This window comes from Oncorhynchus keta, chromosome 18, assembly GCF_023373465.1.
Source record: "Oncorhynchus keta strain PuntledgeMale-10-30-2019 chromosome 18, Oket_V2, whole genome shotgun sequence".
Taxonomy (NCBI): Eukaryota; Metazoa; Chordata; class Actinopteri; order Salmoniformes; family Salmonidae; genus Oncorhynchus; species Oncorhynchus keta.
The window spans coordinates 21,043,501-21,064,794 of NC_068438.1; the positions used below are offsets into that span (position 1 = coordinate 21,043,501).

The window sequence follows — 21,294 nt, forward strand, 5'->3', positions numbered from 1 at the left end:
GTGAAATGGATAGTGTAGCCTACCTGTATCTAAACAAGAAGTGCCCTAAATGGAATCAGTGGCTATTATCCACCGGTTGTTGACTCGGGATTGATTGAATTATCCCTGATTAGACTAGTGTGACATTGTTAGGTGTGGGGTGTCCTGACTAACCTGACCTTGCTATGGGAATTATATTATATTCAGTTAAAACACATGGTTATATGACCACAAGAGAAACGACCGACAACAGACCCCTTATGGAAACCGCTGAATCTGCCATTGCTGCCATTTCTATTGTATCAATAATCCGTGAAGTGAGTGGGGGGGCGACGACAACTGTTTTTGGGTGCAAATAAGAAAGTAGGAGTTGTACATCTTGCATTGCTTTGTGCAGTGTGGTGGTCAAAAAGGATGCAGAGAGGAATGGTAGGTGTGCTCTGATACCCATTACTGCCACTTGGTGGACTGTTGAAGAAATTACATAAGAAAAGAAGAAAATAGCCTTTTTTTCTTATTTTTATTTACCTTTCTTTAAACAGGCAAGCCAGTTAAAAACAAATTCTTATTTACAATGACGGCCAAACTCGGACAACGCTTGACCAATTGGGCGCCGCCCTATGGGACTCCCAATCACAGCCGGATGTGATACAGCCTGGATTCAAACTAGGGACTGTAGTGACGCCTCTTGCACTGAGATGCAGTGACTTAGACCACTGTGCCACTGTTCTTAGTTATAGTGTGAATAAAGTGAAGAAAAAACACTATGTTGTTAGCTTTATAGCTTTAACTGAATTGGTACACCTTATAGCTGGGACCGAGAGACTAGAAAAACAGCTTCTATTTTTATTTTAACTTCATTTAACTAGGCAAGTCAGTTATGAAAAAAATCTTATTTTCAATGATGGCCTAGGAACAGTGGGTTAATTGCCTTGTTCAGGAGCAGAACGGCAAATTTTTAGCTTGTCAGCTCGGGGATTCAATCTTGCAACCTTCCGGTTGCTAGTCCAATGCTCTAACCACTAGGTTACCTGCCGCCCCAATGCCATCTGACTGTTAAACAGCCATCACTAGCACATTAGAGGCTGCTGCCTATAGGCATAGACTAGAAATAACTGGCCACTTTAATAATGGAGCACTAGTCACTTTAATAATATTTACATATCTGGCATTATTCTTCTCTTATGGATATGCTGTATTCTATACTATTCTACGGTATCTTAGCCACTTAATGTTTACATATCTGGCATTACTCATCTCATATGTATATACTTTTTCTATCCTATTCTACAGTATCTCATTCACCTGATAATGTTTACATACTGCATTTTGCATTACTCATCTCTATACTATTCTACAGTCCATTCCGCTTTGACATCCCTCGTCTATATGTATATAGTCTTAATTCCTACTTAGATTTGTGTGTATTGGGTATATGTCGTGTAATTAGTTAGATATGACTTTTTAGATATTACTGCACTGTCAGAGCTAGCAGCACAAGCATTTCGCTACACCCACAATAACATCTGCTAATCATATGTATGTGACCAATACAATTTGATTTTATTTATATAAAAAATACATGGATGTGGTTTGTTACCGGACAATATAGATACTGATTCTCACCAGTTGTGTTGCTGGTTCTGTGGAAAGCACAGGTCATATAATGACATTGACCGTTCAATGACAATAGGACGTTTGTGAGGTTAACTAAATATTAACAATAATGATATGAAGAAGGTAATAAGAGGGTCAAAACAATGCTTGGATCAATGCCCTCTCAAGTATTATTTTACACATAAACAATAAAAATATAAAATGTCTTGGTGCATTATTTATGCTGTGTCCTTAAACACATTACCCCCTTGAATAAACTGTATCAACTACAATTTGGCAAGTAAAGTCAACCTGAAAGAACATCTGCATAGCAAAGCGAAATATAAGCATTTGAGATTTTGGCAATATCAGGCACTCTCTAATTCACTGATACCCAAATCCAAAGATCCTGGTATTTAATTGGGCAGTGGGAGTCCAATGGCTGATATCACAGAGGTGATGAGTAGCAGAGTGCTGACTAAGACAACCTGACTTCCAGAGCGATACACCTGGCGACCATTCAACGGCTGGACTGGGCGATAGGTTCCCACCATAGGCTTTCCATCAGCAAACTGAAGCTGAGAAAATGCAGCAAGCTGTAAGACACAAAGATGAAAACATGTTAGACCAGTGGCGTACCACAGTTTCGAATGGCCCCCAAAAGGTCTGAGATTGTTTTGGAGGGAAACGGCAAATTTCTTGCAATTCTACACAAATTGTTATGGGGCAGAGTTAACCATTTGCAGTTTTACAGTTAATTTCCTGACAGCAGGTAATTGTATGATTGTACAGGTATAATGTCAAGTATAAAGGTGGCATAGGTGAGGTACAGTATAATGTCAAAGGTGAATCCGTAAAGCACCTGTTGCCTGCTGAGAGGAATGGTATTTTCGAACATTGTCCAGACGACAGATTCTACACAGGCGGGTGTGGTGAGAGAGCCATTGTAGCGGAAGTAGCTGGTCATATTACTCCGAGAGGGGATGAGCATGTCCAGGGACACTTCACTAAGGGTAGTGTTTGAGCCTAAAGTTGGACACAATAAATACAATGGAAAATAAATATACAGTTGCCAAGGATTCCAGCCACCCGACTTTCCCCACTGACTACCTGCTTTGTCTCCATGCTCACCCACAGGTCTACCACTCAGGCACACACACCTACACTGACACTCTTCTCATTCACACATACCCACATGTACACGCACTCATGCACCCACGCTCACACACTCACTACTGACGCCACACACATACAGATGTAGGATCTTAATTTGACCATTTGCAATTGGGGAGCACTTTATAATAACTGCACGTATTAAAGCATTTATAATGGATTATTCAATATTTTATTCATCATTTACACCCACATTTGTAAAAGTTAGTAACCTATTTAATAATGATTCATAAGATCATTTGTAAGATGTTTAATATGCAGTAGGTCTTTATAAACCATTTACTAGTCACTAGTTAAGTATTTTTGCGTGGACTCATCTAAAGTCTGGGATATTTATACTTAATAAATACTTTATAAATTTTTTGATCAGGGGCTGGAACCTAAATAGTTTTTCAATGATTCTGTTCCGAGCAGAACCCCTATGTGTTTTGTTCCAGTGTTCTGACCAGAAAATAAAGTCCTAAAGCGGTTTGAACCCCAAAAAAGTAACAGTTGATATAGTTCCTTTTTGTTCATTTCTTAAACTGTGAAATCATTTGTGAAATTACATTTAGCTCGTTAAATTACTCCTCCAATTAGTGCCACCTGAGCAGCTTGCTGTGGATCAGGTATTTTTATTTAACTAGGCAAATCAGTTAAGAACTAATTCTTATTTGCAATGATGGCCTATCCCAGCCAAACCCAGACAATCTATGGGTCTCTAAATCACAGCCAGATGTGATTCAGCCTGGATTCAAACCAGGGACTGTAGTGACACCTCTTACACGGAGATGCAGTGTCTTAGACCACTACGCCACTCGGGAGCCCAAGAGGTAAGAGTTGTTTACATGTTTGATTGGTCAGATAAGTGCAGGCGCAAGATCCGACTGAAATTTCACGGGTTGGGAGAGAGCGACATGCTGCTTGGCTTGAAACGCTGAGCATCATGACGTGAATTTGAACATGTTTAGGCTATACTAACATTCTAATTATACAGAATTACATACTAGACATTAGGAATATTTTTGGAACTAAAAAGAATGTTATTAACTCGTTCTCAAGATTTGAAAATAACAGTTCTGTTCTGTAACACTAGAGATCCCTTTCGTTCCTGGTTCTGTTTCTGTTTCTCTTAACATTTTGTTATTTTTCGGTTTTCATTTCTGTTCTCTGAACCGGTTGCAACCCCTGGTTTTGAGTGACCGGTATCATTTCTCACAAAAAGATGAAAATGCTCCTTAAGATCTCAAAATGACCACTAGCACATATCAATGGTTTAACAATAAGCACACAATACAGTGGATGTTTAAGAGAATATACTTACAATTTTATTACAAAACAGTCACCCTGTTGTAATAGTGTTATGCTAGGTAAAATGTTTTTAGTCTAAAAATGCTAATATATGAGTTTCAGCAGTGACTTTTATACCAAAGCCAAAGTGTGGATTGCAGCCAGTCACTTCTTCTTGGTTAATCTTGTTAAACCCAGAACTAAAATATTGTGGAAATTGGTCAGCTGCGTGATTAATGTCTTGGTTATTTTATACATCACATGTTAGAAATTGGTCTCCACATTCGTAAAAGGAAACTCTCACATTTCCACTTTGAAATTTCAGACTTGATTTCCCCTTACAAAAAATGTATCAACCCCTACAAAATTGTCTATGAATTATAATCCATATAATTTACATTTCCTGTTGCTGCAGGATTATTTTCCTACTGTAGTAGGCTGGCTCAAATTAAAAGCCTATATCTGTACACTCACACACACACACATCACAATGCACACACCACATAGCTGCCATAGTGATTACTATTAACGTTCACTGCTGCTTTATTGATTATTATGATTATTATTAAGATTGCAATTTATCCTGCTACTAGTCACTTTTACCCCATTTTCATGTTCACACCTATCCCAATCACTCCAGTACCCCTGCACATTGTATCAATGGTACTGGCCCTGACCTGTATATAACTGCATTCTCATGTTTCAAAAAAAAACATTTTCTCGTATTTCACGTGTGTTTCTTCTCATCTACAGTGCATTCAGAAAGTATTCATACCTCTTGACTTATTCTCATGTGTTACGGATACAATTATCTATTTTTTTTTACGCATGTACATCCATTACCCTATAATGACAGTGAAAACATGTTTTTAGAAATGTTTGTACATTTATTGAAAATGAAATACATAAATATCTTATTTAGATAAGTATTCACACCCCTGAGCCAATACTTAGTAGAAGTACCTTTGGCAGCGATTACATCTGTGTCTTTCTGGGTAAGCCTCTAAGAGCTTTCCACAAATGGATTTTGCAACATTTTCAGGTCTTGCCATATATTTTCAAGTAGATTTAAGTCAAAACTGTAGTTCGGCCACTCAGGAACATTCACTGTCTTCTTGGTAAGAAACTCCAGTGTAGATTTGGCCTTGTGTTTAAGGTTATTGTCATGCTGAAAGATGAATTAATCTGGTGGAAAATAGACTGAACCAGATTTTCCTCAAGGATTTGCCTGTGCTTAGTTTCATTCCATTTCTTTCTTATCCTGAAACTCCCTAGTCCTTAACGATTTAAAGCATACGCATAACATGATGCAGCCATCACTATGCTTGAAAATATGAAGAGGGGTACACAGTAATGTGTTGTGTTGGATTTTCCCTAAACATAACACTTTGTATTCAGGGCAAAAAGCGAATTGCTTTGCCAAAATGTTTCCAGTATTTCGTTAGTGCCTTTGTTGCAAACTGGATGCATGTTTTGGAATATTTTTTATTCTGTACAGGTTTCTTTCAATTCACTCTGTCAATTAGGTTAGTATTGTGGACTATCTATAATTGTGTTGATCCATTAAATGCTGTAACTGTTTTAAAGTCACCTGAGTGGTTTCCTTCCTCTCCGGCAAATGAGTTAGGAAGGACGGGTGTATCTTTGTAGTGACTGGGTGTATGGATACCCCATCCAAAGTGTAATTAAAAACTTCACCATGCTCAAGGGATATTCAATGTCTGCTTTTTTTACCCATCTACCAATAGAGTTGAATCTGTGTTTGTAATTCACTGCTGGACTGAGAGACCTGTATGTATGAAGTATCACCAGCCACTTTAAACAATGTCACTTTATATAATGTTGACATACCCTACATTACTCATCTCATATGTATATACTGTACTCTATACCATCTACTGCATCTTCCCTATGCCGTTTGGCCATCACTCATTCATATATTTTTATGTACATATTCTTATTCATTCCTTTACACTTGTGTGTGTATAAGGTAGTTGTTGTGAAATTGTTAGGTTAGATTACTTGTTACATATTACTTACTGCATGGTCAGAACTAGATCACAAGCATTTCGCTACACTTCCATTAACATCTGCTAACCATGTGTATGTGACAAATCAAATTTGATTTGATGTAGTCATAAAACAATTACAGAGATGATGTAGTCATAAAAAGATAGTCATAAAAAAATTTAAACACTATTATTGCACACAGAGTGAGTCCATGCAACTTATTATGTGACTTGTTAAGATAATTTTTACTCCTGAATTTATTTAGGCTTGCCATAACAAAGGGGTTGAATAGTTGTTGACTCAAGATATTTAATCTTTTCATTTTTAATTAATTTGTACACATTTCTAAAAACATAATTTCACTTTGACAACAACATTTTTCCCCATTTTCGTGGTATCCAATTGATTGTTAGTCTTGTCTCATTGCTGAAACTCATGTACGGACTCGGGAGAGGTGAAGGTCGAGAGCAGTGCGTCCTCCACAGACCAGCCCAGCCACACCCGACCCGGCCCGAGTCACTTTCTGAAGGAACTGTATATTACCGTTATTGCATTGTTGGGAAAGAGCTTGCAAGTTAACTCTTAAGGATTGGCCCCTTTTTAATTTTTGCCTAAAATGACATACCCAAAACTAACTGTCTGTAGCTCAGGCCCTGAAGCAAGGATATGCATATTATTGGTACCATTTGAAAGTAAACACTTTGATGTTTGTGGAAATGTGAAAGGAATGTAGGAGAATATAACACAATAGATCTGGTAAAAGATAATACAAAGAAAAAACCAACTGTTCCTTTGTATTTTTTTGGTACAATCATTTTTGAAATGAGAAAGGCCATAATGTATTATTCCAGTCCAGGTGCAATTTAGATTTTGGCCACTAGACGGCATCAATGTATGTGCAACGTTTCAGACTGATCCAATGAACCATTGTATTTCTGTTCCAACTTTTGTGTCAAGAATGCCCAAATGTGCCTAATTTGTTTATTAATAAGTTTTCATGTTCAAAACTGTGCACTCTCCTCAAACAATAGCATGGAATTATTCCACTGTAACTGCCACTGTAAATTGGACAGTGCAGTTAGATTAACAAGAATTTAAGCTTCCTGTCAATATCAGATATGGCTATGTCCTAGGACATTTTCTTGTTATTTACAACCTCATGCTAATCGCATTAGCCTATGTTAGCTCAACCATCCCGCAGGGGACAGACCAATCCTAAAGAAGTTACATATTTAACTGTACTATTTTACACCTGCTGTATCTTGTACATGAGGCAATTAAACCTTTGAAATCTTTGAAAAATGCAAGTTGTACTTTGGACTTTTGGCACTTATGCCAATGTGACTGGAAACTATGGCCACTTTCCCATAGGCCTATCCCTGTATGATCCTGATCCTGGAGTATTATCTCTGGTTCCATCCCATAAAATATAACATAACAATGGCTGTTGTTTATGGGATTATATGACTTACTGGGATGTTTGATAGTGTTCAGAGCATTTACAATGGCGTCATATTTTTTGTTGGAGCTTCTTGATTCCTGAAAATATAAGATAAGTATCATCAATCAAATGTCCTAACAACCCAAATAAAAATATTACAGTTGTACATCTCATGGATAATCTCATAGTTAATACCTCATAAAAGAATCCAAGAACTCCAACCCCTGCAGTGTCTTGCAGAGCTTCAGCCAAAGAGTTGTATTCCTCTTTTATATTAACAATATGCAGCTGAGGACAAATAAATCAAATGTGAACACTCATAGTTATGTAAATGTGATCGCTGTGTAATTACTGTACACATGATGTACCCAAATGACAGTAAAAACAATGCAATAAACACAAATCAAGAGCATGAAAATGTATTGTGAATGTTTCCTTTCTTTTGGTCATCAAACCTCCATGGGATATTGTTCTCCATCAATAGTGTGCTCTGATCCAGGGCCTCCATCCTTGCCCCAGTGCAGGTGGAGCTGTACTGCCTTATATGGCACCGCCAGATCTCCACCTTGAACCTTCGCTGTGGCAGGCAGGTCCACTTGAACTGCATGATATGAAAGCTTTAGTCCATGTAAGAGCAGATATGTGGAGTCCATGGACCTTGCATGTACTGTACTATTGTTTTGTTCAGTCTATGTTATGGAGCTTTGAGTTTATATAAAATCTGTGAAATATCAAGGCATTAAAAGGGTGAATAGGCCTTGCTATTCATGTTCAATACAACTACAATACACCATGCTGATATACTGTATCATTAGTAGGGGACATTGTACTGTAAATGTAATGCAGCATCTATATAGCAACTTACCAGTGTGACCATTGTTTGTGATGAAACCGTGGAAGGCCTCTTGGTACCCAGTGAATGTGAATGGTGTAAGGCGTCCGTCTGGCAGGGTTCTTCTCGTCACAATGTTAATTGGAGACTGGGCTCTTCCGTCACATGTCCCAGCAACCGTTGCCCAACCATCAGGTCCTTCTCAGCGAATATTGAGACAGAACATTAGTTATGTTTGATTTGGGGTGGCAGATAGCCTAGTGGTTAGAGTCAAAGTAAATCAAATCCCCATGCTGACAAGGTAAAAATCTGTTTTTTTTTTTTTTGCCCCTGAACAAGGCAGTTAACCCACTGTTCCTAGGCTATCATTGAAAATAAGAATTTGTTCTTAACTGACTTGCCTAGTTAAATAAAAATGTTTAAAGAACTTTGATTCCCATGGGTATTTTAGCAAATATATGTGCTGAATTTCATGTTTTATAATTACACAAAATTGTAGTAGTTCCCATGCCTGATATTAGTGTACATTCCTTTTGTTGTTGTAAGTTCCCTTTTTAATGTCTCACACTTCCTTCTCCTTCTGTATTCTCCCTCATAAACATTCCCTGCCCTCCCTTACCTCTTCCATGTCTACTGTATGTGGAAGAGGTTCAAGTAAAATTGTCCCATGAAAATCCTTGTCAATCCATTATGTTAAAACACAGATATTGAGTGTATATAGTCACTGACATTGTAATATTATGGTCTCCTACCAGTATATTGTGATTTGTATCTGTTGATTTGTGAATGCTATACATGCTAGCTAGTTAGCGGGGGTGTATGCTTCATAATTACCGACTCATGTGTAATCGTAACAACATACAGGAACTCAAGTCCATTTGTTCACCTGACCTAGAATTCCTTACAATCAAGTGGCGACAATATTATCTCCCAAGAGAATTCTCGTTGATTGTCACAGCCGTGTATATCCCCCTCAAGCCGATACCACGACAGCCCTCAAGGAACTTCACTGGACTCTATGCAAACTGGAAACCATATATCCTGAGGCTGCATTTATTGTATCTGGGGATTTTAACAAAGCAAATTTGAGAACAAGTATACCTAAATTCTACCAGCGTATTGATTGTAGCACTCGTGCGGGCAATTCACTGGATCACTGCTACTCTAACTTCCATGTCACCTAAAACCCTCAAACTTTTACGGATGCACAATTGAAAGCATCCTGTCTGGCTGTATCATCGCCTGGTATGGCAACTGCACTGCCCACAACGGTAAGGCTCTCCAGAGGGTGGTGCGGTCTGCACAACGCGTCACTGGGGGCAAACTACCTGCCCTCCAGGAAACCTATAGCACCCAATGTCGCAAGAAGGTCAAAAACATCATCAAGGACAACAAACACCCGAGCCACTGCCTGTTCACCCCGCTACCATGCACAAGGTGATGTCAGTAGAGGTGCATCAAAGCTGGGACCGAGAGACTGAAAAAACGCTTCTATCTCAAGGCCATCAAGACTGTTTAACCATCACTAACACAGAGAGGCCGCTGCCTACATACAGACTCAAAATCATTGGCCACTTTAATAAATGGATCACTGGACATTTTAATAATGACACTTTAATAATGTTTACATATCTTACATACTCATCTCATATGTATACACTGTATTTTATACCATCTATTGCATCTTGCCTATGCCGCTTGGTCATCGCTCATCCGTATATTTATATGTGCATATTCTTATTCCATCCCTTTAGATATGTGTGTATTAGTTGTTGTGGAATTGTTAGATTACGTGTTAGATATTACTGCACTGTTGGAACTAGAAGCACAAGCATTTTGCTACACTCGCATTAACATCTCATAACCATGTGTATGTGACCAATAACATTTGATTTGAATTGATTTGATTTGCGTTATTGTAGTTTTCTCTGCACATGTCGTCATTGGGCTAGCATGGCTATTCATGTCCCCTTTTGTTAATTTATACTTTACAGAAGAGTTGGTGCATAAGGGCAGCACTACATTTACTTGATGGATGTTTGTTTCTTTATCAGAAAATAAAGCATCATTAGACCAACCCTGATCCTCTGGACACCTGTTCGCTAATTAAAATACAACACAGAGGCAATCTATACTGTCACATATGTACTGTATATGTTTTACCTGTGCAGTTGCCACCGCATGTAACCTGGGACTGGTAGCACCAATCTAGAGAAGGGATTTAAGGACAAAGATGTGTGGCAAAGTTCACTGTTAAGGTTAACCTTTGTCACTCAGATACAGACAGTTATAAAGGAACACCCAATGTTATTGGCTTTTGGCAGATAACCTTTCTAATGCTAACTTGCCACATATGATAGAAATGTATATTCAGAACATTTCATTCTCTGAGACAGTGATAGTTGAATTTCAAAATCTTGTATCTAATTCAGTAGTTTCATCACCACATAGTGGGGTAAGCTTTGACAAAAATATTGGATATTTCCTTACAATAAGCAGGCAGTTGGGCTAATCAAGTCTCTATAATTGACCATTTATATTTCATACACACTGAACATTTTGCCTTCTGATTGATCCGCTACTGTGAGTTACATCAGTTCTTTGTTTTATTACATTTCAGCCAAAATTACTATTTATTAATGCATTTCTATTATATTTGTTGTGGAATTCCAAAGTAACAAGCGTTTACTGTAGTTTGTAATATATTTAGCTTTATAACTTCGCTAACTACATTTTCAGAGTAGCTTCCTAAACATTGTATACCCAATGCAAGAACACATCAAGTTTCAACCCATTTTAGTTACTAGGGTTGAATAAATAAATGAACACACTCACCTGCCCCTTGAATATTCACAATGGTGGCAAAGAAAAATGAAATAAGTAAATTCATTGTGATTCGTGTTTTTGGTTGGGTCAAACGGATTAAGTTTATGTTCCAAATAATGTCAATAAGCAGAGCACCTAGTTCATAAAAGTTCCAATAGAAAAGGCAACTCCTCCCACTAGGTTGTATCCATCATACCTGTTGATAAAATGTATTTACATAGGGCTGTTCCCTTATCATTTGTTATCTATACATTGTCGGGAATTCGGGAATTCGTTAATAAATGTCATATACTCCAGTCAAGAGTGATTTATAGACAGATATGAGTCAAAACTATTGAATATATTAGTGAGATACTCCTTGTAGGCTATTTCCTCAGACCTACTCTGATTAGATAGTTGGCATATCATTTTATGATTTGAGATGTGGTGTACTCTCACACGATATATAAACAGTAAATCAAATCAAATCAAATTTATTTATATAGCCCTTCGTACATCAGCTGATATCTCAAAGTGCTGTACAGAAACCCAGCCTAAAACCCCAAACAGCAAACAATGCAGGTGTAAAAGCACGGTGGCTAGGAAAAACTCCCTAGAAAGGCCAAAACTTAGGAAGAAACCTAGAGAGGAACCGGGCTATGTGGGGTGGCCAGTCCTCTTCTGGCTGTGCCGGGTAGAGATTATAACAGAACATGACCAAGATGTTCAAATGTTCATAAATGACCAGCATGGTTGAATAATAATAAGGCAGAACAGTTGAAACTGGAGCAGCAGCATGGCCAGGTGGACTGGGGACAGCAAGGAGTCATCATGTCAGGTAGTCCTGGGACATGGTCCTAGGGCCCAGGCCAGCTGAAACTGGAGCAGCAGCATGGCCAGGTGGACTGGGGACAGCAAGGAGTCATCATGTCAGGTAGTCCTGGGGCATGGTCCTAGGGCTCAGGTCCTCCGAGAGAGAGAAAGAAAGAGAGAAGGAGAGAATTAGAGAACGCACACTTAGATTCACACAGGACACCGAATAGGACAGGAGAAGTACTCCAGATATAACAAACTGACCCTAGCCCCCCGACACATAAACTACTGCAGCATAAATACTGGAGGCTGAGACAGGAGGGGTCAGGAGACACTGTGGCCCCATCCGAGGACACCCCCGGACAGGGCCAAACAGGAAGGATATAACCCCACCCACTTTGCCAAAGCACAGCTCCCACACCACTAGAGGGATATCTTCAACCACCAACTTACCATCCTGAGACAAGGCCGAGTATAGCCCACAAAGATCTCCGCCACGGTACAACCCAAGGGGGGAGGCGCCAACCCAGACAGGCTGACCACAACAGTGAATCAACCCACCCAGGTGACCCACCCCCCCCCAGGGACGGCAAGAGAGAGCCCCAGCAAGCCAGTGACTCAGCCCCCGTAACAGGGTTAGAGGCAGAGAATCCCAGTGGAAAGAGGGGAACCGGCCAGGCAGAGACAGCAAGGGCGGTTCGTTGCTCCAGAGCCTTTCCGTTCACCTTCCCACTCCTGGGCCAGACTACACTCAATCATATGACCCACTGAAGAGATGAGTCTTCAGTAAAGACTTAAAGGTTGAGACCGAGTTTGCGTCTCTGACATGGGTAGGCAGACCGTTCCATAAAAATGGAGATCTATAGGAGAAAGCCCTGCCTCCAGCTGTTTGCTTAGAAATTCTAGGGACAATTAGGAGGCCTGCGTCTTGTGACCGTAGCGTACGTGTAGGTATGTACGGCAGGACCAAATCAGAGAGGTAGGTAGGAGCAAGCCCATGTAATGCTTTGTAGGTTAGCAGTAAAACCTTGCAGCCCTTTGACAGGAAGCCAGTGTAGAGAGGCTAGCACTGGAGTAATGTGATCAAATTTTTTGGTTCTAGTCAGGATTCTAGCAGCCGTATTTAGCACTAACTGAAGTGTATTTAGTGCTTTATCCGGGTAGCCGGAAAATAGAGCATTGCAGTAGTCTAACCTAGAAGTGACAAAAGCATGGATTAATTTTTCTGCATCATTTTTGGACAGAAATTTCTGATTTTTGCAATGTTACGTAGATGGAAAAAAGCTGTCCTTGAAACAGTCTTGATATGTTCTTCAAAAGAGAGATCAGGGTCCAGAGTAACGCCGAGGTCCTTCACAGTTTTATTTGAGACGACTGTACAACCATTAAGATTAATTGTCAGATTCAACAGAAGATCTCTTTGTTTCTTGGGACCTAGAACAAGCATCTCTGTTTTGTCCGAGTTTAATAGTAGAAAGTTTGCAGCCATCCACTTCCTTATGTCTGAAACACATGCTTCTAGCGAGGGCAATTTTGGGGCTTCACCATGTTTCATTGAAATGTACAGCTGTGTGTCATCCGCATAGCAGTGAAAGTTTACATTATGTTTTCGAATAACATCCCCAAGAGGTAAAATATATAGTGAAAACAATAGTGGTCCTAAAACAGAACCTTGAGGAACACCGAAATTTACAGTTGATTTGTCAGAGGACAAACCATTCACAGAAACAAACTGATATCTTTCCGACAGATAAGACCTAAACCAGGCCAGAACATGTCCGTGTAGACCAATTTGGGTTTCCAATCTCTCCAAAAGAATGTGGTGATCGATGATATCAAAAGCAGCACTAAGGTCTAGGAGCACGAGGACAGATGCAGAGCCTCGGTCCGATGCCATTAAAATGTCATTTACCACCTTCACAAGTGCCGTCTCAGTGCTATGATGGGGTCTAAAACCAGACTGAAGCATTTCGTATACATTGTTTGTCTTCAGGAAGGCAGTGAGTTGCTGCGCAACAGCCTTCTCTAAAATTTTTGAGAGGAATGGAAGATTCGATATAGGCCGATAGTTTTTTATATTTACTGGGTCAAGGTTTGCCACTTTTAGTGAGTTTGGTACACATCCAGTGGATAGAGCGCTGTTTATTATGTTCAACATAGGAGGGCCAAGCACAGGAAGCAGCTCTTTCAGTAGTTTAGTTGGAATAGGGTCCAGTATACAGCTTGAAGGTTTAGAGGCCATGATTATTTTCATCATTGTGTCAAGAGATATAGTACTAAAACACTTGAGCGTCTCTCTTGATCCTAGGTCCTGGCAGAGTTGTGCAGACTCAGGACAACTGAGGTTTGGAGGAATACGCAGGTTTAAAGAGGAGTCCGTAATTTGCTTTCTTATAATCATAATCTTTTCCTCAAAGAAGTTCATGAATTTATCACTGCTAAAATGAAAGTCATCCTCTCTTGGGGAATGCTGCTTTTTAGTTAGCTTTGCCACAGTATCAAAAAGGAATTTCGGATTGTTCTTATTTTCCTCAATTAAGTTAGAAAAATAAGATGATCGAGCAGCAGTAAGGGCTCTTCGGTACTGCACGGTACCGTCCTTCCAAGCTAGTCGGAAGACTTCCAGTTTGGTGTGGCGCCATTTCCGTTCCAATTTTCTGGAAGCTTGCTTCAGAGCTCGGGTATTTTCTGTGTACCAGGGAGCTAGTTTCTTATGAGACATTTTTTTTGTTTTTAGGGGTGCAACTGCATCTAGGGTATTGCGCAAGGTTAAATTGAGATCCTCAGTTAGGTGGTTAATGGATAACAGTACTATGTTTGTTTCCTTGGAAGTTGTGGGAACATACGTTTTTGGTTTCCTGTTGGTTCTGGGAACGAAGCCATAAATTACCTGACTGATAGAATAGAAGTGAACACTGCCTGTTCTGGGAACTTTTATTTTTGATTGCAGGGAGGTTCTGAGAATGTTTTACTCTGGGTGGTTTTATTAAGGCTCTGAAAATTAATATTATAGGTTATTTAGGGGGTTTTCAAGAACTTCCTTAAAACTTTCACTGAATGTTTCAGTAAGACTTTAAACATTGCTAGCTTATTTTTTTGTTAACTTAAAAAAAAAACTCCAAGCACAGATAAGACACATGGAAATGTATTTCCTTCGGCATTAATAATACAAACACATTTATTTTTTTGTGACACGGCATCAGTGAGATTCAAACCTATAGTCTTCTGTTCTCTATCCATGTAATTAGTCCACTTCACCATCAGGATGGAGCTGGCATACCATGTTTTTTACACATACAAATCTGTTTATTTTAGTCTATTCAAACAGACCCAGTTTCAAAGGAAACAAGCACTCATTAAGATCAGGTGTAGCCAATTAGTGGGCATGGCCAACAAACCTGAACACACTTAATAAGATAGAGGATAGAGAGTTTTGTTGATGCTGAGAACGGAATGTATATGTTTTTAAATAATATTCTTAGACTGTTCTCTGAACATTACTAATGTAATTTCTTGTGGTTTTCTTAAAACTTTTTCGGAACCATTTGAGAACATGACTTTAAATAGAACTATGAAGAAACCTGGAAATGTTATGCTGAAGTAGCAAAATTCCCAAAGACAAACATTGCTCTTTGTCACGACTTAGTCGGAAGGATCGGAGGACCAAAACGCAGCGTGGTAAGTGTTCATGTTTTTTTTATGAATAATGAACACTGAAAAAAACAAACGTGAAGTAAATCAAACCGAAACGGAAAATAAACACCAGGTTAGTGTCTGTGCCACACAGGCTACTTAGGTAGGAAACCAGGCTATCAGGGACAGCGATTGACAGCTGCCTCTGATTTAGAAGCATACTAGGCCGAACACAGAAATCCCAAATTATAGAAAAACGAACATAGACAACCCACCCAACTCACTCCCTTGACCATACTGAAACAAAGACATAATAAAAGAACTAAGGTCAGAACGTGACACTCTCCTTGTTCGGGTGGCGTTCGGAGGTTGATGTCACCGGCCTTCTAGCCATCGCCGCTCCACTTTTCATTGTTCCATGTGTTTTGTCTTGTTTCCCTGCACACCTGGTTTACATTCCCTAATCACACTACATATATATTCCCTCTGTTCCCCCATGTCTTTGTGTGGAATTGTTTTTGTTACATGTTTTGTGTGACACGCCAGGCTCTTTTTTTCTCCGGGTACCATGTTCAACCCGTGGTGTGTTCAATTGTTAATCATTTTGCATCCTTGTGACTTTGTTGCGCTTTTTACTTTTGCCTTTGGCTGGAGGTTTGTTTGACGCAATTGCGTCCGTCTTTTGTTGCTTCTGCCAAATAAAGTGTGCTCCTGATCACAACTCTCTGCTCTCCTGCACCTGACTTCTACACCAGTAGCGCACAACCTTGACACTCTTAATATTCTCTGAACTATTTGAGAATATTCCCAGTGTGAAACCATTTGGAGAAGGTTCCTAGAACATTACTAAAATTCAGCTGAAATGTAACCATGTTTGAGCTTTTAGGAAACATTCTTAAGTAATGAAATACTAAGAAAGTTACTTTTTTTGTCAAGTTCCTTACTCTTACTCTCCAATTACCAAAGCACCCTCTAGTGGCCTCATGGGTGGAATTTGTCATGATTTTTCATGATTTCATAATTCATTAACAGTATTTATTTTTTCCCCACAGAAAATCTGGTGTTTCTATCTGAAATGGTTTTGTTATATTTCCGTCTTCTGTGATGTATATAAAGTGTAATATTGGGATGCAAACTCAAAATTGAATACATTTCAACTCTATATCTGACATGGTACCGGTGTCTTCTTGTTTTTAAGCCCATAACTATGTGTGTGAGGAGTATATTTTTGTTAAAAAATATATTTGTTTAAGACTACCAAGAAAAACTCTGTGTGACTCTGATTTAGCACACTGCAGTAAACGGCTAAACATACTGAGAATGTTTCAAAGCCAAGCAACTATCCTGCACCATTCCTAGAATGTGATGGTAAGGTTGTATGCAAAATAGCCATAGGACAACCACGCACTCACCAAGCTCTAAGAAACATATGGTTCTCAGAATGTTATGTGCTAGATGGGTACTGGCCTTTGGGGCAGACATAGAGTCACCCGATAGATGTCAACAGAGCCGGCTATAGCCTTTTGGGGGCCCTAAGCAAGATTTGGTTGGGGCACTCACCTCTCGGCAAAACATTTTAGTGGCCCCCCTCTTGACCTGTGGAGATTTATTTAAATGTTTTTCCTGTAATTCTACACATTTTTCAAAGGGACATAGAGAAAATGTTGCAGTTTAAAAGCAAGTTTTCTGCAATTCTACACATTTTGCCATGAGGCGAAGAGCAAAGGTTGCAATTATACTATTTTGCAATTGGGCAGATAGACAGCCAGGGGGCCCTAAGTCACCACTTACAGTATGTCGTGCACACACAATCCATGTCTAAATAGTCTCAAGGCTTAAAATCTTTATTTAACCTGTCTGTAGACAATATAAATGTACAAATACATTCTAAGTTGGTTACATAAATAATGATGATTACTTAATGTTACATGAAATGTAAATATGAAATATCAAAACCGAATGGAAACCCCCTTGTTAATATGTATTGGCAATCATTTACTTAATGGTGAGGCATGGAGCAATATTTTTTTTGTGCTTTTGTCAAGCTGGATGTTTGAAATATGAGTAGATGATTTCAGTCATGCTTCTTCAGGAATGGAATAAAGACGATTAGCACTTGAATGTTGTAAATTAATACTGTGTGTAAATACTGGAGGGATGTAGGATTGTTAATAAAACTGTTCATAGACACATTTTTTATACTGTGTCTGTGTGTATGCAAGTAATTTGAATTATGTTTAAATTGTCGAAGCAACGACCTGATAAGACGTCTCTTCAACTTTCACTTTCAACCAAAACCGAACTTCGACTGACATCTTTGTATTGTCGTCTTTTAAGTGACATAAAAACAAGTATTTTCAACAACACTTTCAACCAAAACCGAACGTAGATTAAACGTCAGGCATAGTCGTCTTTTCAACAACATTTTTCTAGGTGGTTTACGTCTGGAACCAGCCCTGGATGTCAGAACACTCCAGAACCCCCAGGAGTCAATGTGTAATTTCAACGCTTCTCGAATACTCCTCACATGACATCATTTACAAATCCATGTTGGAGCTTATTGTTATACACTCTTAGAAAAAAGGGTTCTTCAGCTGTCCCGTAGAATAACCTTTTTTGGTTAAAGGTAAAATCCCCTTTTGGTTCCAGGCAGAACCATTTTGGGTTCCATATAGAACACTCTGTGGAAAATAAAATAAAAATAGAACAGGAAAGGGCTCGAACAGCAATCAGTCATCCTATGAATATTCTATCATGTGCGGAGGGACAAGGCGGTTGGCCTGAGTTTCATTGGGCACGAGTTAGGGAGTTTGTGCACCTATCAGTGGATACAACGTAGCTGATACTCTGCGAAGTTCTGAACGATTTGAGAACAGTATACAATTGAACAACTTTAGGAAATACAGTATCCAGTTGTGTTGATAGACTATGGATCGCTGGAAAGGTAGAGTGGCGCTTGTTACCGGGGCTTCTGTTGGAATCGGAGCGGCGATTTGCAAGGCTCTTGTCCAGCACGGCATGAAGGTTTTCGGCTGCGCCAGGAACGTCGAGAAAATAGAGGTGGGGGCCATGAATGTGTTGTAGCCTTTTTGTTGTTGCTACTTTTTGAACTGTGCTCACTAGGCACTACTATATTAGCCCAATATTGGACTAAAGGAGCTAGCCTTACTCCAATGACCTTGCATGTTGTGGGCGAATTGTCTCTGGAAAACTAAACAGCCAAATACTTTATAGATTATCAATTGCGGTACGGTTCTAGAAACATAAACCCCTATACTTTCATATAACATCAAACAATTTCACAAATTCAAAATAAACACTTACTGCACTATTTCATATGTAGCCTATATGGGCCAACAAATAAATCATTTACATGTCACCTGCATTCTGTCACAAGGTTTGCGTCACACGTTTTACACGTTTTAGGTTTATTATAGATTACTACAGTCTCATGGCACCTGATCTATACCAATTTTGAAGTATTCTTTGCAAACTGTTTCATTACTTTTATGATGTGTGCCACAGTACTCACAGTAGTATATGATATTATAGAAAATATTATGTGTCAAATGAAGCACATTTGGGAATTACTTTCATATGGCTTCACCATGGTGTTTTAACCTATGGAACATAGTGCATGAAGTAATCTTACCTTATGATTTTAGAAACTGGCAGCAGAGTGTCAGAGCGCTGGGCACAGTGGCACCCTTGTTCCCTACAAGTGTGACCTTTCAAATGAAGAGGAGATCCTTTCCATGTTCTCTGCAATCAAGACTCTCCATCAGGGAGTGGATGTGTGCATCAACAATGCTGGCCTGGCCCATTCAGAGTCACTGTTGAATGGCAAAACCGATGGCTGGAGGACAATGATTGATGTAGGTGTCACTGTCAATGATCTCTGTGTTTATGTCAAATGCTGTCCATATTTATCTTCTATTTTGATTTTTTGTCATTTAGCAGGCACTCTATTCCAGAGCGACTTACAGTCAAAAAGCAAGGCATGATTTTCGCTATCCTGTGTCATGCTCTCCATCATTTAATAACATTTGTTATTGATGTATGTTTCAATCTCTGTGTTGTTACTGACCTTATTTATCAACAAAACACAAGTGATGGCCGTCACACTTTCTTCAGTCCATTATTTAATATCACATTGATATTCAACGGATGTATTTTACAGCTGAACGTCATTGCATTGTCTATCTGCACACGAGAGGCATACCAGTCTATGAAGGAGAGGAAGGTGGATGATGGACATATCATCAACATAAACAGGTAACGTAAAAGCGTCTGCTAAATGGCATTTATTATTATTATTATTATTATTATTATCTCTACCTCCAGATATGCATTTGGACTCAGGTGGCAGTGAATGCTGTTCTTTGGACAATCCACTGGTAGAACAAACCATAGTGTATCTTCTTCTATTCTAGTATGAGTGGACATCGTGTAGTTTTCAGTGCTGATACACACTTCTATAGTGCTACCAAGTATGCTGTGACTGCCCTGACCGAAGGGTTGCGGCAAGAGCTGCGAGAGGCTAAAACCCACATTCGAGCCACGGTAAGTTATTAATTCTTAGAGTGAAATATTTCTAATAAGAAGATTGTCAATGAGCTGATCAGTCGTCCATAGCCACCCAGCACTGAATTGTGCTAATTTGTCATATTGTGAGTACTGTACACCAACAGTACACTGGTGAAAACGATGGTGTTCTATTATTGGTAACACTCCACAATATCAGGCCAGTGTGTCTTCATGATAGACCACATTGATAGACCACATTGATGTTTACAAATCTATCTAGCTAATGCACAATGTAATCGTTAGAGCCATCTAATGTAAAACTGTAACTAACCCTGCGTTTCTGTTTTCCTCTGAACAGTGTATATCTCCTGGTATAGTGGAAACAGAATTTGCTTTCCGACTTCACAGCCTCCATCCAGAGAAGGCTGCTGCTACCTACAACAGTATGAAGGTGAATTATAACAATAATAATGATATCTGTGCATACAGGCTATATGATTGTTTTTGAATGTGTACGTTATAATTCTACTGCCTTCCTACAGTGTTTGGAAGCAGTCGACATTGCCAGTGCTGTAACGTATGTCTTAGGCACACCGCCACATGTTCACGTAAGTAAGGAGACTTGTCTGTCTCAGTATTCTTTGCACACTCTGTACACTTCCATCAATGTTTGAATGAATGGGGGAAAAGTTTTCCATAATCTGCCAAATAATAACTACCATACTCCTTCCTGTCTTTACATATCTAGATTGGAGATGTTCAAATGCGACCTGTGGAGCAAGTGTCATAGAGCAGTCCTGCAGGAGGAATCTGATGCACCTTGTTCATCTCAAAGAAGATTTAACGTTGGCTTAAAGCTGTAGGATTGTGGAGTTTTTTAAATTGTGATTTTGGGTCTGATCTGAAAATTATTATTTGCCATGAAAATTATTGTAGCCTACACTGCAGCCACTTTACAATCTGATACAACCTGATAATACTGACATTGTGTAACAACACTATTGCAATTTTCCATCAGTATTTTGATAATTTTTTTAATTAATGTGTTTTCTAAAATAAAGTTATTTCAAGTGAATTTTGTGTGCTGGTGTTGATACAATATAGTAAACACAAGGTCCAATTAAACTGAATAACATGTTCTATGTTACATACAAATATTACAAAAAGAAGACATTGAAAAGTAATGTAAAAACAACATGTATTATGTTATAATACA

General features: G+C 39.1%; 2 protein-coding genes across 2 annotated transcripts; one reads left to right on the forward strand and one right to left on the reverse strand.

Annotated features, from left to right (window-relative positions):
* Positions 1 to 480: 480 nt before the first annotated feature.
* ca4b (carbonic anhydrase IV b) lies at positions 481 to 11,315 on the reverse strand. The gene is made up of 8 exons (XM_035792173.2): positions 11,136 to 11,315; positions 10,464 to 10,508; positions 8,334 to 8,498; positions 7,924 to 8,069; positions 7,664 to 7,756; positions 7,500 to 7,566; positions 2,438 to 2,601; positions 481 to 2,171 (listed from the first exon to the last, which is right to left on the reverse strand). Exons 1-8 carry the CDS (start codon positions 11,188 to 11,190, stop codon positions 1,992 to 1,994), a joined length of 915 nt encoding a protein of 304 aa, XP_035648066.1. The 5' UTR covers positions 11,191 to 11,315; the 3' UTR covers positions 481 to 1,991.
* A 7,014-nt stretch (positions 11,316 to 18,329) lies between these two features.
* On the forward strand, positions 18,330 to 21,153 carry LOC118397440 (dehydrogenase/reductase SDR family member 11-like). The gene is made up of 7 exons (XM_035792174.2): positions 18,330 to 18,611; positions 19,217 to 19,426; positions 19,732 to 19,826; positions 19,985 to 20,114; positions 20,437 to 20,529; positions 20,621 to 20,686; positions 20,827 to 21,153. Exons 1-7 carry the CDS (start codon positions 18,480 to 18,482, stop codon positions 20,866 to 20,868), a joined length of 768 nt encoding a protein of 255 aa, XP_035648067.1. The 5' UTR covers positions 18,330 to 18,479; the 3' UTR covers positions 20,869 to 21,153.
* Positions 21,154 to 21,294: the final 141 nt, after the last annotated feature.